Source organism: Phacochoerus africanus, chromosome 6 (genome assembly GCF_016906955.1).
Source record: "Phacochoerus africanus isolate WHEZ1 chromosome 6, ROS_Pafr_v1, whole genome shotgun sequence".
Taxonomy (NCBI): domain Eukaryota; kingdom Metazoa; phylum Chordata; class Mammalia; order Artiodactyla; family Suidae; genus Phacochoerus; species Phacochoerus africanus.
In genome coordinates, this window is record NC_062549.1 from 127,410,714 (window position 1) to 127,426,509 (window position 15,796).

The following is a 15,796-nucleotide window of genomic DNA, read 5'->3' on the forward strand; positions in this document are numbered from 1 at the left end:
TAGCTGCCTCCCTGGGTTCTGCCCACTGGACACCAGCGCCACGCCCTTCCCTAGCAGTGACAACCCAAAATGCCTCCAGACAAGGTTTTCTGGGGGCGGCAAAAGGACTCCCATTTGAGGGGCCCGTGTCTAGCAGGGGAGAGAGAGAGTCAGCAATTAGAGAAATCATTAGCCTGCAATGAGAGCTGCCTGCTCGGGGCTGCCCAGGGAGGCCCAAGCTTCGAGACCCCAGCAGGGACCTTGCCGGACCACACTGACCTCCTCCTGGGGGGGTCTCCTCAGCCACTGGCCTCCCTCTCCGTCTGTCTGGCTGTCAGCACGACCGTGTCTCACACATCTTCTTTCAAATCTCTGATTTTAGCAACTTCCCAGCCCCCAGTACAGGAGGGCTTTCACCAGGGGAAGGGAGGAGCCTCTGGGGTCGGCCCTCGGGGCTGCTCTTGGGCGAATGAGCCAAAGGCTGCCGTTGGCAGCTCGCCTCCTGAGCACCAAGGGCCCGTCAGGATCGGCATCCAGGACCTGAGCTCACCTACTGAATTCGATTTGGCTAAAGGAGGCTGGGCAGCTGTGTTCGAGACGCGAGACTTCCCTTCCATCAGCAGTTTTGTCCGGAAAAATCTACTTCCACATCTTGCCTGAGCCAATAAAAATGTTTAAAAGGGTTAGATAACATTTACGTACACGGAACTCATTCAGCATGCTCTTCTTTAGACTGTATAATACATGAGCCAGAAAGGAAAGAATTTCCCCAGGGGACCACTGATTTCTTCTCAAAAATCAAGAGCAGTCTTTACAGACCATCAGATGATACTCTTTATACACAGAATGGTTTTCGAGAATAAACTATGTTATATACACGTAATAAACTACACAATAAACGGAAAAATACTAAAAGTTACATTATCGCTCTATGTCCTCGAATTTCCTGGCAACCCAGGTATCTTCAATGACATGTCCTGAAGCTGCCGGAACATCCGAAGAAAAATGGTCCTTGTCCCATCTCCACGGCTGACCTTGCTAATTACATACTCCTCCGCTTCCCAGAGCCTGGAAGCTCGGGTCACGATTCTTCTCAAGGTCAGATCTCCTACTCCTCTGGCCATTGACACATGCTATCGGGGAACCTGCCAACCTAACCCCTAAAATCCAGTCATGTCAAGAAACGAAGCCGAGCGTTTCCATATCTAAGCAGTAACGTCAAAACCAACAAGCAGCGCTGCCACAGAATTATCTTCCGAAGGAATCTCTCCATTGCTCACCTTCAGACTAAAGTCTTTGAGTTAATTTTAAAAATGCATTAAATGAAGAAATGGAGGAACAAGAAGAGCTACGTGTCCATCGGAGTGGTTTTTATGATTTGAGGGAAGCTATGACTCCCCCGCCCTCTGCTGTGCTTCTCCATGGCTTTCAGCACCATCCAATCCCACTACCCTAGGGCACTGGTAGAACTGGGCACCTCCTGCCCTCCCATCACCCGCCCGTGCACGGCTTCCCACGTAGCATCCCTGGGACTGGTGTATCCGAGATGTAGGACAAAGAGCCCTAGAGCAGGAGCTGGAACCTGGGTTCTATCCCACAGCGATGGGAAGGTCGGACCTCAGGAAACCTGCTCAGGGCCTCGGTGTCAGTATCAGTACAATGAGGGCAGTGGAATACAGCAGAGAGTGGGAAAGCTTTCCTTAGCGGACTAGTAAATATTTTAGATTTTCTTTAGCAGGGTATTAAATAGTTTAGGTGTTGCAGGCCAGCTGGAAAAACTGAAAATATTACGTAGAACAAGAGAGTAGAAATCCACATATTTCTAAGGGATAAAATTTGAAATATAACAATTCAGTACTTTTTTTTTTTTTTTGAATACAGGCCAATGAATGAGAGCAAAGGAATTTATCCATGGACATAAAAATTTGAATTTCATAACAGTTTTCATAGATGAGGAAATATTATAATTCTTTTGATTTTGTCCCCCAACCACATAAAAGTTTAAGGTTATTCTTAGGTCAGACTGTGGGTGGGTTTGGCTCTCAGGCTGTAGTTTGCTGACCTCAGGACCAGAGGGCCCGTACTGTTCCTTTCAGATTGGCGTCTTTGACTTGTTTTTAATCTGTATTCCGACCTCTAAATCGTGACTGATTAAACCTTTCCACGGGGTCTTGTTCCCTGACTCTCCTCTCCCATCCCTTGTGGATGACACAACCAGAGTTTGAAGGCACCAGTTCAGGCTAACTAGCACTTTGATGCCCAAGTGTCAGCCCAGCTGACATTCCAATGCCCCAGACTTGAACTAGACGGGCAGGCTCCAAGGCACCCTCCATCCCGACCCACCTCCTAAGGCTCTCAACTCTGACGACACCGGGCACGCCTGCTGCAGTCCTCAGGGCGGGACCTCTGTCCGTTCACATTTCCCCAGAATTCTCAGGACTCCCCCCCCCGCCCCCGCCCCCGGGAAAAAGGATGTCTTGCTCAAACTCCACCTCCCTTCAGAGCACAATGCACGCGCCTGTGCTGAAGGCTCTGAGGAATAATAATATGATATGAGCAGCAATGATACGATACAAATGGTTACTCTTTTGAGTGGTAAGACCTCTGACTTCTGTGTGGAGGAAACCCTGGGGTGCCCTCTTGGTGAAGCTCCATTGTTTGGTAAGGGGCTGCCCAACACCTTCCATGTCTAGAGAATTCCCTGCCTTATCTCGGTGGGAAGCAGAGCCCACCTCCCACTAGAGGAATGGGCAATACCAGCTTCTCGGGTTCCCAGATCCCCTAGAGCTGGAGTGGGGACATTCGTAAGCTCTATTAGGGGCTCAGATGGGGGGCCCCATGTCACAACGATGCCGACAGCATGAAGAACCCATGTGGTGGGAGGGGCAGGGCTGGCAGGAGCAGCAGCTCTGTTTTGAGGGCAGCGCTGTGCCCAGGGCTGGTGCAGTCAGTGTCGGGGTATCCCTTCATGCTACCTCTGAGCTGTGATTATGGCTGTGTTGCTGTTGTTTTTCTTTGCCATCTAACTTTGTGCTCCATGGTTTTCCAAGCTTGATTCTGCAGCCTTTACCATGACACTATGATATGCAAGACAGCCGTTCAATAAATGTCTTTCCTCCTTAATCCCAGCATTGGCACTTGTCGCCTCCATATATGAGCCTGACACACTGCCCAAGTCTTTAAAAACGAAGTCTTGAAAAATTCTCCTTTCAAGAATCTTGTCCAACCTCCATTCCAAATGGAGGATAGATACATATCTAAATATTTATGCAGCAAATTTGATGTCTAAATTCTTCAAATTAAAAAAAAAAATCATGCTCCTTTTTTTTTGGCCACAGTGGACAGCAGCTGGATGTGGGATCTCTGTTCCCAGACCACAGCCTGGTCCTGGGCCACAGCAGTGAAAGTGCTGAGTCCTAACCACTAGACCACCAGGGAACTCCCTGTTTTCTCATTTTTATAAATATTTGGGTCTACTTCCAAGAATCTAGGGACCCTTAAGGTTTCTAGAAGGAACCTTGAAATTAGTTAAACCCATACGTGAAACATGAATCCTCAGCTCCCGTTAACCATATGCTCCTAATGAGTGGCTGGCAATTTTTATCTGGACAGTTTTATTAAGAAGAAAACCACGTCTCCCTTCTCAATCATTCATTCAGTCCCTGGATAGCTTTTTCGGGAAAGATGAGCAATTTTCGGCTTGTGCGAGCTCCAACACAGCGTCTCCCAAGAAGCCTTCCTTTCCAGATATTTGAGGGTGGATACTATGGACTGTTCTCTCTCCCTTCCACCTCCGTCCTTCCCACCACGAGGCTACCCTGTTCCAGCAGAGAGAAACTTTCATTCCTCTGGTCGCTGTCTTCTGAGCGAGCCCTAGTTTCTCCCGGTCCCCAGCAGGCACATCTCTCCCCCCGCTCGAGGAGGGAGCCTCCCCCACGCCAGGGTTCATGGTCATCGTTAGGCCCTGAGGGTGCACCACGTCTGCTGGCTCCCACGCTTCCGAGACAACACAGCCAGACATCACGGCACTTTGGCCGTGGACCATCTTCCGCATGAGGCTGTTCATGCTCTACCCCTACCCGCCCTTGTTCAAGGGAGACCACGTCTGATCCCAACCCCTAGGCTCTCTTTCAGCCCCAATCCACAGGTCTATGAACTTGGTGTCAGAAGTACCCATGACGTAACAGTGTCACTCCTTTAAAAAACCATCAAGCTGCTCAGCAACACATTTAGAGAACTCACGGCCCGCTGACAACTTAATCAGCGGTGGCCTGGCGACGTTCAAAAATTCACGGAGGGCGTTAACTTACAACAACTTGGTGAAACGGGTGCCTTTCAAAATAATTGTTTATGTTTTTTAGCACAGGTTTAACAAGGGAAAAGTGTAACCAAAGCGCTACTGTTAATCAACTGCATCATTAAACGGCAGTAAGGACACATCTCTAGCCGGGTAGTTGTCAGAGGATCGCTAGAGCAGCAGCATCAGCTCCAGCTGAGGTTTTTAGAAATGCCAACTCTTGGATTTTACACCAGACCTACTTACTGAATTAGACACGACACGCTGCAGACAGGGGCACAGAAATCTGAGTTTTAACAAGCCCTTCAGGTAATTCTGATGTACACTGGGAATCTAGATCAATCTTAAAGCTTTGAGTTTTAAACCCTCATAATCCTTTTAACACCTGAAGTTTGTTTTTTTTTTAAATCTTATCATGGGTTCTACCCTTTTCATGTGAGTGAAGGCATAGCGTTCTAAAAGTCAGCATGGATTTTGTTCTCCTTCTCCAGCTCTCTGGTATTTTTCCAACAATCCACAGTTTCTGAAAATACTATCTGGTGATTAGTATGTTTATTAGCCAACGCCATGCTCCGAGCTGTATTTAGCCATGACATATGAATTGCAAAAAGTCTAAGAGCGAATCCCTTTTAGGGTAGGGCCGAGGAAAACCGGTCCCATTCTTACCAGAGGAGGGTCACTCTCCTCTCTTGGCAGACTGATTTCTGACAGGATTTTTCCCCTTGGTTCCACCCTTTCAGCCAGCGTGACTTTTTCTTTTTTATCTTTTTTCCTCCTTCACATTTTAACCTAGGAAACTACTCATTTATTTTGTTTTTTCTTGCTTCAGCAAAGTCCAGTTTTCCTTAGCTAAGCTTTACTGTCAGCAAATTACAGTTCATTTTTAAATGCTGGAAAACGCTAAGAAGCCCTAGTGTTGCATGATAGAGCCAGACCTTTCATTTCAAATTGTCTTTCTAGACATGCGTGGAGATTTCAAGTCTTTCGTACTGCATCGCAAAAAAAGGATCTATGAATAATTCATGACGGCGGTATTTTTAACAAAACGTTCTCCTATGACAGTTTTGGAAAGCTGAAACGTTTTATGAAACTTTCTAAAAACTTAAGACTTTTCCAAAAGGAAAGTAAGCCCTGCCATCACTAATTAATTCGTTTAAAATACTTCAACTGGAATGTTTATGTAAAAACCCGACAAGGAGAATAAAGAGAATGTTTGCTGAGCAACTACTACGTGCCAGGAATTGTGCCCCATGTTTATATATATATATATTTTTTTCACCAAATCTCACGACAACTTGTGAGTTAGATGAAAAACTAATGCTCAGAGTTTTGATCCTCGGTCCGTGGCCACATGTCTAATAAGTGGTAGTCAGGCCAAGCTCAGGTTATTAGCATGACTTAAAGTCCGTTATATTTGCCTACATCACATCCTGTCTAAGAGCAGAGAGATGCTCAGCGAGAGAGACCAAGTAAAGGGATCTACTTACGTTGTTGTTGGTCACAGCAAAGTACTGCAAGTTGCTCAGATACTGGATTTCTTCCGGGATGAAGGTCAGGTGGTTATAGCTTAGATCCAGATAATGCAGTTTGGTGCACAGGAAAAGCTGCAGGGGCAAGTTCTCAATGTTATTATGGTCCAGGGAGAGCTGCTCTAGATTCGCTAATGCCCCAATCTGGGCAGGAATATAAGCGATGTTATTGTGCCACAACTTTAAGCAGGAAAGATTCTGGAGATGCTGAAAGCTGATGATCTCTTCCACGGTCTTCAGGTTATTTTCTTTGAGGTCTAACTCATGCAGATTGTTCAGGCTGAAAATGGAGTGTGGAATGCGTTCCAGATCGCAGCTGATCAGCTCCAGGCTTTTCAGGTTGACCATCTTTTTCAAGTTGTTCAGCATGACCAGTTTGCTGCCCTCGTTGTCAAGGGACAGCTTCTGCAGCGAAGGCAGCAGGTCTGTGATGACTTGCGGGATCCGGGAGAGGCTGCTCTTCAAGTGCAGGGTCCTCAGGTTTTTCAGGTCCTGGAAGCCCTCCACCTGCACGGTGCTCACCTGCTCAGGGAGAACACAGCCCGACAGGTAAAGCTCCCTGAGGTTCCGCAGGTGAAACACCCAGCGCGGAATCTTCCCCATCTCGGTAAATTTCAGGCGGAGGATTTTTAAATTCTCCTCCAGAAAGGCCAGGGCGGGGTGGTCGACCATCAGGGAGGAGTGGTACACGTGCAGCTCCTTGAGATTGACCAGCTGCGAGACGGCAGGGGGCAGCTTGACCTCAGGGATCAGCTCCAGGCTCAGCACTTCAACTTCCGTCAGCTCGAAGACGTTGTCTGGAAGCCCGCTGAGCATGAACAGATGCAGCTCTACCTTGTCCTGGGAGTTCTTCACCAGCTTACTTTTCAGTTTCTCGACCGTCCATTCGTTGTTGAGGTTGATCTGTTTCAGTTTGTTCTCGCTGACCTCGGACAGGAAGATGGAGAAGCGTTTGGCGTAAAGAGGATCGTACTGGTCGGCCAGGTGCAGGATGAAGGCGAAGTCGTTCTTCACGTCGGGGATGTCGCTGTAGTTGCTCTGCTCGCGCAGCGCCTCAAAGGAATACTGCTTCAGGGAGCTCCGCAGCATCCACCACAGGCTGTAGGAGGAGGTGAGCCCGTAGAGGAGGACCAAGATGACATAGAAGGAAGCCAGGACCTTGAAGATCTCCGCCAAGGAGTAGACGCACTGGTAGCGCTTGTACCCCGTGAAAGCCTGCACGTCCACCGAACAGTCGATTTCCAGGCTGATGTAGGTCAAGAAGTACGGCACGTACGTTACGATGAGGACAAAGAGAATGACCTTGACGATGATCTGCTTCAAGTACACCCTGTAAATGACGTCCTTCTGCTCCACGTGCAGCCGGAACCTCTTGACCTTCTCGAAGATGGCTTTGGCCTGTTCGCCCTCCTTCTTGTCCAGGACGCTGGAAGTCGGGCTTTCGAGGCCGGCCGCCTCCAGGCCGGGCTGCGGGTAGGGCAGGGGCTGCTTGGGGCAGTCCGCGTCCGCCGAGCACGCCGAGGACGCGAGCAGGACCTTGGACTTGGAGAGCGCCGGGGGCCTCCCCGACTGCTCGGCCACCGTCTCGGACAGGGCGCGGGTGGTCCACGGGGAATCGAAGCACTTGTGGAGGATGGCCACGAAGTGCTCGAGCCTGGAGCTGGTACTGGGGTAGTGAAGCCAGAAGTTGCTGCAGGCGGCGAAGATGAGCGTGTGCAGGAGCACCAGGTAGGGGAAGAACTTGGCGAACCAGTGGAGCTGCTTCTCGTAGCAGACGGCGTCGATGTACGAGTACTGCTGGCGGTGGAGGTCGTTCTGGATCCTCAGGGGGAGCGGGAGCGGGAGCGGCGGCCCGGGATCGGAGGAGGACGCGTTCCCGCTGGCTTTCAGGACGTCCCAAGGCACGGCGCACGGATGGTCCAACTCCACCTTGCACGGAAGACAGCACAGGACCCGGCTCTGCGTGAGCTGCAGGGCTCCGGCCAGCACGGCCACCAGCAGCATGATCAGGGTGATGTAGTACCAGAAGACGTCCCACCACGGCTTGAGGATGTGGTAAGACGACTGGGCGTCCGCCAAGCACTTCAGCTCCGTTAGTGTGATCATGACTTGCCCTTGGGGGAGGACACGGGAACTGCAGGGGGAAAAGAAAGGCCACTGAGGCAGGGACCCAAACAAGCTTCACGGCTGGCTACGGCTTGGGCCTCTCCAGCCAGGGTTTGGCTCCGGGGCCAAAACCCTGGGAGGCGGGGCTGAGGATGCAAAGGTCTCCGAGGCTTCGGGTGTCTTTCCCACCGTTAGGCGGGAATCCCGCCTGGGCACCATGAAGCCCCTGAGAGGAGAGACCCCCTGCAAGAGAGCCAGGCTGGATCTGTGCAGGGCTTGGGGGCAGGATGGAAGGCGACCGTGCAGTTTTTTTCCCTGCATCTCCACGCCATGCTAAGCTACGCACAAGCAGAAGCTGAATTTTCTGCAGTTAACATTAGGAATCCTCGTTCTTAAGCTACTCATTTCTAACAAGCCCATGTTGCACTTTCCAAACAGCCTGGAGAAGCTCTTTTTCACATTCTACTCCCATGTCCGAAGCATCAGTTCCCGTTGAGTGGTGTTTCCACCACTCAAACGGACTTCCTTTGAGCAAACACTGCTTTCTAAAATGACCCTTCAGGCTTAGCAGGATCTACCAATTCTATGCTCAGAACAAACTGTGATTTAACACTTCATCTCCTTCCTCCTTGAGCTCTTGCTTTGTAACTTAAGTTCACATCCAAATCTGAATATTTGTACACCTTGACACACAACGGTGACAGCTTACAACTGGATGGGAAGAACACCCCACCTAGCATACTCTACTCTGGAGCCTCCCTCTCGATTCAATGTTTGGACGGCAAAAAAAAAAAAAACAAAGATAAAAGAGGACGGGCGTATGCTGTTGTTACATTATTTTTGTGTTCAGAAAAACAAGGTGCATTTTGCATTTTCATGTGGAAAAGTATTCGGACACTGCTCCTTACAAATGATTTATGTAGTGCTCCGCCCTAAATACATCAGTTCTTTCAAAAATTGCTAACTAGTAAAACCCAGACTACCTGCAAGATGACGCTAAAATAGATACAAGGAAATATTTAGACCTAGCAACAATTCTCGTAAAAAAAAAAAAAAATCACAGTAGCACGGTCATCTTTTGCTGGTGGTCCAGCTCCAACGTTTGTCCAGGAGCTTCTCTTGTACTTTTTTCAGTGGGAAGTCGCCATCTTTCCTGGGTCTGAGTTTCCCTCTCTAGAGAGGGAGTACCCCCGTGAAAAATGGGTTTTGCCCTCATGAGTCCTCCTTTGAGGGACTGTGGCATCCTTCCTTGAACCCTAGAATCCCATTACAGAGATCCTGGTACCTGCAAATGAGTGTCTTCTTTTTGCTGGTCAGCCCTGCCACCTTCCTGGCCCTCTGACCCCGAACCCCATGCCCTCATATGCTCCTCCCCTGGCTGGGGCTGCCCACGATCCTTGATGCTAACCGCTGGCCGGGAGCACCACGTGCCACCTGCATCCTTTCTGAGCGCCATCATACTCTGTGGACTCAACTTCCTCCCGGGACCTACGGCTTGATTAAACGACTCTCCAGGGCTTCCCTCCCATCCTTGAGTTTCATGGATCTACTTCTAACTCGCAACGCCTCCCCCTCTGCCTCACCCCGGGGCAGTTAATCATAATTGTGTGTCACGACAAGACAAAAACCAAAAATGAGAGGATTATGTGAGACTGAAAGTGGAAAGTCCTGGACCGAGACCCCCAAATACCATAAACATGATGGGAAGAGAGGATGGCAGGAAACTCGGCTGGAGGAACATGAGAAAATATGTAGCGTTGTTTTTTTCCCCCTGTAGGGATTTTAGTTGACATGAACGCATGCTTTATGGTAATCGTGTCCACAGCTATTATGTGAAACATAGCTGCATACTGTATTTACGCTAAATATAGCGATAGCATGATTCTAATCTGTGGCCATATTAATCCATGGACCCAGATAAAGAGGCGACAGTCCTTCTGTGCCTGCCTGGTTCCTGGTGGTTCACACCTGGTTACAGACTAAGTGGGCAAATCAAATCACCAGGAGCGACTTGTCTGTGAGCCATTTCCCGCGGAGGAGCCCAGGTGAGAGAGAAAATGACTGGGGAGCCTGAGAATTTATCTTTACATTTTTGCAGGACTAACTCTCAGATTAAAGCGTAGGTAGGTGGTTTTGTTCGAGGAGGCAGAACTACGTGGGTGCGTATTTTAGAAAGTGACATTTTGATTGAATTGGTAGCAGAACATGCGCAGAAATCGTTCTGTGAAACCGTCCAGGGTCTGTCCCCACCGGAGCTGAGCTGACGAAGCCGACCCTCCGACAAGGATGCTGCCAAGGAATGTCCTGTGATGGATGAAGAGAGTGAACAAGGCTATCTCTGCGGGCGCTGCCAGCTCAGAGGTTGTGGCTTTGTCCTCACGAAGATCCCGAGAGTTAAATTCATTTAAGACACACTGTAATCGTGGAAGAATATGCGAACACAAACAGCTCCAACAATGAGGGTATTTGACAGAGAGTGGATACGTATCCAACACAGAACTTAAGGGATATTCATCCGGCAAAGAACTTAAGTCAGCGTTGGCCAAAACAATACACTTTATATCTTTATACTTACGCTAATGAAAAAAAATGGATCCCATCAGTCGCCTGGGCTTCAATCGGGAGGCCTACACCTTTTGAAATTTCGTAGACACACCATCTCTGTGATTGTCTTCATTCTAGGGGAAAGCACAGATACCTTGGAACAGCTGTGGTCACTCAAACAAACACAGTTGGAGATGGTGTCTTTAGAAACGCTCTCCATCCCAAGACAATACATGGCCAATGGATGGCCACAGACTAGTTTACTTTACACACTGGGGGACATTCTGGCAACGTTGTATAAGCAAGACTCCACCCCACACACCAGATCACACTCAGCTCCCAAACGACCTTACTTCACAGAGAAGTTTCTACAGAAAGTTAAGACGGTAACCGGTTTTAAAAGGCTGTATCTACAATACTTAGGTGAACACTGAGCTTCTTCCAAGCAGTCTGGATGGGTTCTCTTTTCCCATTCAGTCCTCACACACCGTTGGTTTTATTTGTGTTCATCAGAGGGTCGAAGCGTATCATTTCGGCACCTACCATACATCTATCCAAATGAGACGTGGAGCTCTCAAAATTTATCCTGCCAATCTCATTACATATAGTTACAAGTTAATAACTTTTTAAGACGTAGCTCAGAAATATGGCTGGAATTCTCTGACAGTCCTGATATAATTAACGGTAGCTGCCCTTTATGTTAGCTTTTTCTTTTTTGCCATGTAGGTTAATAATAGTCATTCTTAGCATTTACTTCAAAGAATCATTTGCAATAGTTTAAAGTACATGTATTCCACACAAAAGTCTCTTAGTTGGGTGAAAACTATACTTTGAGTGCTGATACATCCTCTGAAAGTTTGCTGGGAAGGTACCTTTGCCTGGAAGATACAATCCAGTTTGGGTTATTAGGTACTTGAAATTCAGCTCAGAGTACTGACCCCCACTGTATCTAAGGTATGTTTAGCAATATTATTATAACCATGTCATTTTCAAAGATCAAAAGTAAGCATGTCGGAAATTTACTTTGGATTCACCAATCCATGTGTAAAGCCCGCTTTTTAATTATTATCCAGTATCAATTTATTTTGTAGACCAGAAATCATGGTGAGTGTGACAACCCAGCTTTGTATTAATTCATACTTGGCACTACTGGAGTATGAGTTTCTTATGCACAATTCATTTTTAAAAGACAGCATAGGGAAACCATGAGTTTTTCAAAGTCTGTGAGTCAGTATCTCTTGCAAATGAGACAGGTTGGGGGGTGGGGGGAGGCACTGGGGGTTTGGGATGGAAAGGCCATAAAATTTGGTGGTGATGATGGTTGAACAACTATAAATGTAATAAAATTCAGAGTAATAAAAAAAGAAACAAACAGAAAGAAAAGAGTACAGAGGATCTAAAAAATGTTAAAGAAAAAAGACAACATATGATATACGACTGCATGTCTATATAGTGAGCAGGATAAAGACATCTGATGTGTGAAACATTTTACACATTCTTCCACTTCATTGTACCTACAATGTCCCAGGAAAGAGTTTAGTGCGTAATTCCAGAACGCTACCCAGCCATCATGCTGCTGCCTGTGCAAGAGTTTCCTTTAAATACTGCAAGTTCGTTTCTACTGTGAAGACGGCATTTCTATGAAGAAAGAGAGCCACACCCCCCCAACCACACCAATCTTCCAAAGTAACCTAACGAGAAACTACTCCAACTAACCTGCCACAGAACCACAGCTCACTACAGGTTTGCCACACGTATTCTAACCGAAAACTACTGGTAAAGACCTTTTCCTGTTCTTTGAAGAATTATAAACTTCTCCTCTAATCAGCTACTTCAGATTTCCTTTGATGAGTTCTTTGCCAGTAAGAGAGCAAAGGAAATTCTATTATTAATAATCTAACATCTGTTTTCCTACCTTCAAAGCACTTTCATTTACATTTGTTTCATATCTACAACAGACCACTAAGATCAAATATTAGTCTTCCCATTTTACAAACATAGAAAATAAGGCAGGCCCAAAGGAGCTTCTGTGTCCAAGGTGACAAAACTGGCAAGAAATGGTTATAACGAGAACCTAGGTCCATAGGCTGAAATCTCAAGCCTTGTTCACCCCAGACCACACGGGCTCATTCAATCCAATTAACTATTTCCGTGTGAGTTCTCTCAAAAACTAAGGACAGAGCTGAATATTTAACTCTCTTCCCTGACTGCAATGGACTGAATGTTTGTATCTGTGCAAAACGCATATTTTGAAATCTCACCCCCAGGGTGACAGTATGAGGGGGGTGGAGCCTTGGGCAGTAATCAGGTCCTGAGGGTGCAGCCCTCAGGAATGCAATGAGTGCCCTTATCAAAGAGACCCAGAGAACTCTCCTGCCCCTTCCGCTCCGTGCGGACGCAGCAAGAATGTGGCCCTCTATGAACTAGGATGTGAGCTCTCATCAAAGACAGAACCTGCCTATGCCTTCTTCTCAGACTTCCCAGCCTCCAGAAACTGAAATGTTTGCGGTTTAAGTCATCCAGTCTGCGGCAGTTTGCTACAGCTGCCTGGGGGGACGAAGACATCAACTTACTCCAACATCTGCATTATAACTGGATTCCATTTTAATCTTTTGAAAGACCGGGATGCAAATGTCCAGCTTTTTGCAGTGCCTCCAGTTACATCCCACATAATCTGTTTTCTCAGCTGAACTTTTTCTACAACCATTTTCCACGCAACTCTCTAAAGACTCTATGTAAATACACAGCATCTGGATTTAACACGACATGAAAAGTCTCAAGCATCCCTATATCTTAAGTGACGTTAATTTTTCTAACTGAAGTGCTTAACTGGAGAGTTAGGGCATGGTTGTCCTTTGTCATCCCCAAATTTGATGCTGTTTGCGTGTCTAAGAAATTTTTTCCAGGCCATGTATTTGCGAACAACGAGGATTCAAAATCCAAATCAGACCTCGGTTTCTAATACACAAATGCACTAAATCGGTTCAAAGAAACAATGTAAAAGTAAAGGATTTTACGGTCCTAATTCCATTCCTTCAGCTTTTAAACCTCATTAAGAAAATCATAAAAGCTTTTCAAAGTGCACGAACTCCTGTAACAGTCGCACCCCAAAGTCCCAAAGACTGGAATAACAACTCAGGTCAGCCAGTCTTTGCTTCCCACCCGCCCTTATTGTCCTCTGAAAGCATCTCCAAAATAACCAGTGAAAAAGTAAGCAAATGATGATCGCATGGTAATTAGAGTCATTATATGCTGAGAACTGGATAAGCCACTTCAAAGATCTCATTTCTGGCCCCAGGCAGGGATCGAGCCAAACAACTGACAATGGGGTCTCTCCCTGGAACTGCTTTAAAGATCATCTATATCCTTTCAAAATGCTCAGTCCCACTTCTCATCAAGATATTCCTTGGGTCTAACTTAAATTGACCTCTTAGAGTTCTCTCCCTGGGAAAAAATGCGTTAGTATCTGGGATGATTTTGGTCCTTTTCTTTACACTCCATGACCTGCTGAACCTTTTTCAGCGATCTGATGACAATCGCGCAGCATTTCTCGCCTTCCATGACCACCAGCCAGACAGTGGTTTCGCGGTCTAGAAGGGAACCAGGATTGATCCAGTAACGTGCTTCTCCAACACTACTCTTCCTAAACCACCGAGGAGCTTATGAAATCACAACGTGCTAGATCCCGCCCTCAGAGTTTCTGCTACATTGGGTCTGCAGTAGAGCCAAGAATGTGTATTTCTAACAAATTCCGAGTTACTGCTGGTGCTGCAGGGACCACTTGGTGAGAAGCACAAATCTCAGGCAGCGGGTCTCAATTGTGGCTTCACATCAGAACCACCCGTGGCACTTTAAGAAGACACCCAGGCCTGGGGCCACTCCTACAGGGCACTTCAGCTGGTCTACGTTGAGACCAGATTTTTTTTTTTTTTTTCCCAAATCTCCCCAGGAGAAGAAAGCTCACAAGACAGATTGACAATAAAGCATCTGGGGAAAGCGCCCATCTTTCGAGCCTTCCTGAAGTTTCAGATATCTAGCGTGCTTCCCCTCCCTACAGACCACACGGTAACAGCTGCCATTGACTATAGGAACCTCTGGAGACTCGGGGCAGGGCTGTGGGACAGTGAGTTGTGGAGAATGGCAGGATGGATTTAAGGAGCGGGATCAGAAACGAGGGGGCTGACTGAAAGGCTGTTTCCGTTGTGGGGGTCAGAAATAACACGGAAATTTTTGTAATATATTTGAAAAGAAAGCCATGAACGACATAATCATTGTAAGTGAAAGCTCGAGCCACTTGGCAACATCAAACATCCTAAGAAAGGTCCAGGGAGATGCAGGATCAAAAGGATTCCAACTCTGATCTAAGGTATGACTCTATCTTCCAGTTTCTAGCACATGCTGTACAAGAAACCTTTGTGCAGTGAAGAACTGAACATACGAAAAATGCAGGATGCAGGAGAATCGTAGGAATGCATTCTTCTGAATGTTCGCATATGAAGCAGAGCGTATCTAAGCTGGTTAAGCTTCTCCCGGGCGTAGGCGAGAAGCAAGTAGCTGGGAAGGAGTCTGCCTAACTAACCTGCAGACTCCAAACCTTAACAGCTTAAACACAGTTTTATTTCTTGGGATTCTGGGGGTGGCTCTTTTTTACTTCATGGTCACGGCCGGCACAAAGACGGTCCAGCCCGGGCTCACGCATCAGGCTGCGGCTGGGACCTCGCGGGAGACTGCTCCCGGCTGTTGTCCTCACGGAGCGTGGCGCTGGGGTTCTACGCTGGTGCATTGCAGGCAGAGCGGAAAACCACAGTCCTTTTATGGTGCGGAGCCCGCAAAGCTACACTGTCACATCCACCCCATTCCTCGGTCAAAGGAGTCACACACCAGCCCAGACTGGAGGGGACAGGAAGCAAATGCCTCCTCTCAGTGGGAAGAGGGGTAGTGGGTGCCCAGCCGGGTTTAATCTACCGCAGTCCAGTCTGTGCCCACAAAAGGTTTGCGTTCCTCCCCCAGGCAAAGGCTCGCCCTCTTCTGAGCCCCACTGCTCCACCCCACCCCCAAGTTCCATGCTCCTGTGGCATCGAGTTCAGGCTTGAAATCCAGGATTTTGTCATCTACATCAGGTCCAGGATGCTGTGCGGAAACACCCTGAGGATCTCAGAAGCCTTTGTCTCTAGCGGAGAAGAGGCACTGCCTTAAACCTTTTTGAAGTCTTAATACAGGGTCCCATACCCGGGCCCTGGCTGATATTTATACCCCACGACCAAGTTTTACTGCACGAGTGCTCTGGATCGGATCTTCCAACCCAAGGCCATTGCTTAGTGTGAGAGCCCGTGGCTGGGCA

General features: G+C 47.6%; 2 protein-coding genes across 4 annotated transcripts in view; both read right to left on the reverse strand.

Annotated features, from left to right (window-relative positions):
• Positions 1-5,886, reverse strand: part of LRRC8C (leucine rich repeat containing 8 VRAC subunit C) — a 122,155-nt gene extending 116,269 nt beyond the window's left edge. The window contains exon 1 of the mRNA XM_047785347.1: positions 5,764-5,886. The gene's annotated coding sequence lies outside the window, so the exon portion shown is untranslated. The remainder of the gene's footprint in view (positions 1-5,763) is intronic.
• Positions 1-15,796, reverse strand: part of LRRC8B (leucine rich repeat containing 8 VRAC subunit B) — a 69,034-nt gene that overhangs the window by 5,389 nt on the left and 47,849 nt on the right. For all 3 annotated transcript variants that reach the window (XM_047785344.1, XM_047785343.1, XM_047785345.1), the window contains 2 exons: positions 10,487-10,589; positions 5,764-7,939 (listed from right to left, as the gene is read on the reverse strand). In XM_047785344.1, the coding sequence (XP_047641300.1) occupies positions 5,764-7,911 (2,148 nt within the window). In that variant the 5' untranslated portion in view covers positions 7,912-7,939; positions 10,487-10,589. The remainder of the gene's footprint in view (positions 1-5,763; positions 7,940-10,486; positions 10,590-15,796) is intronic.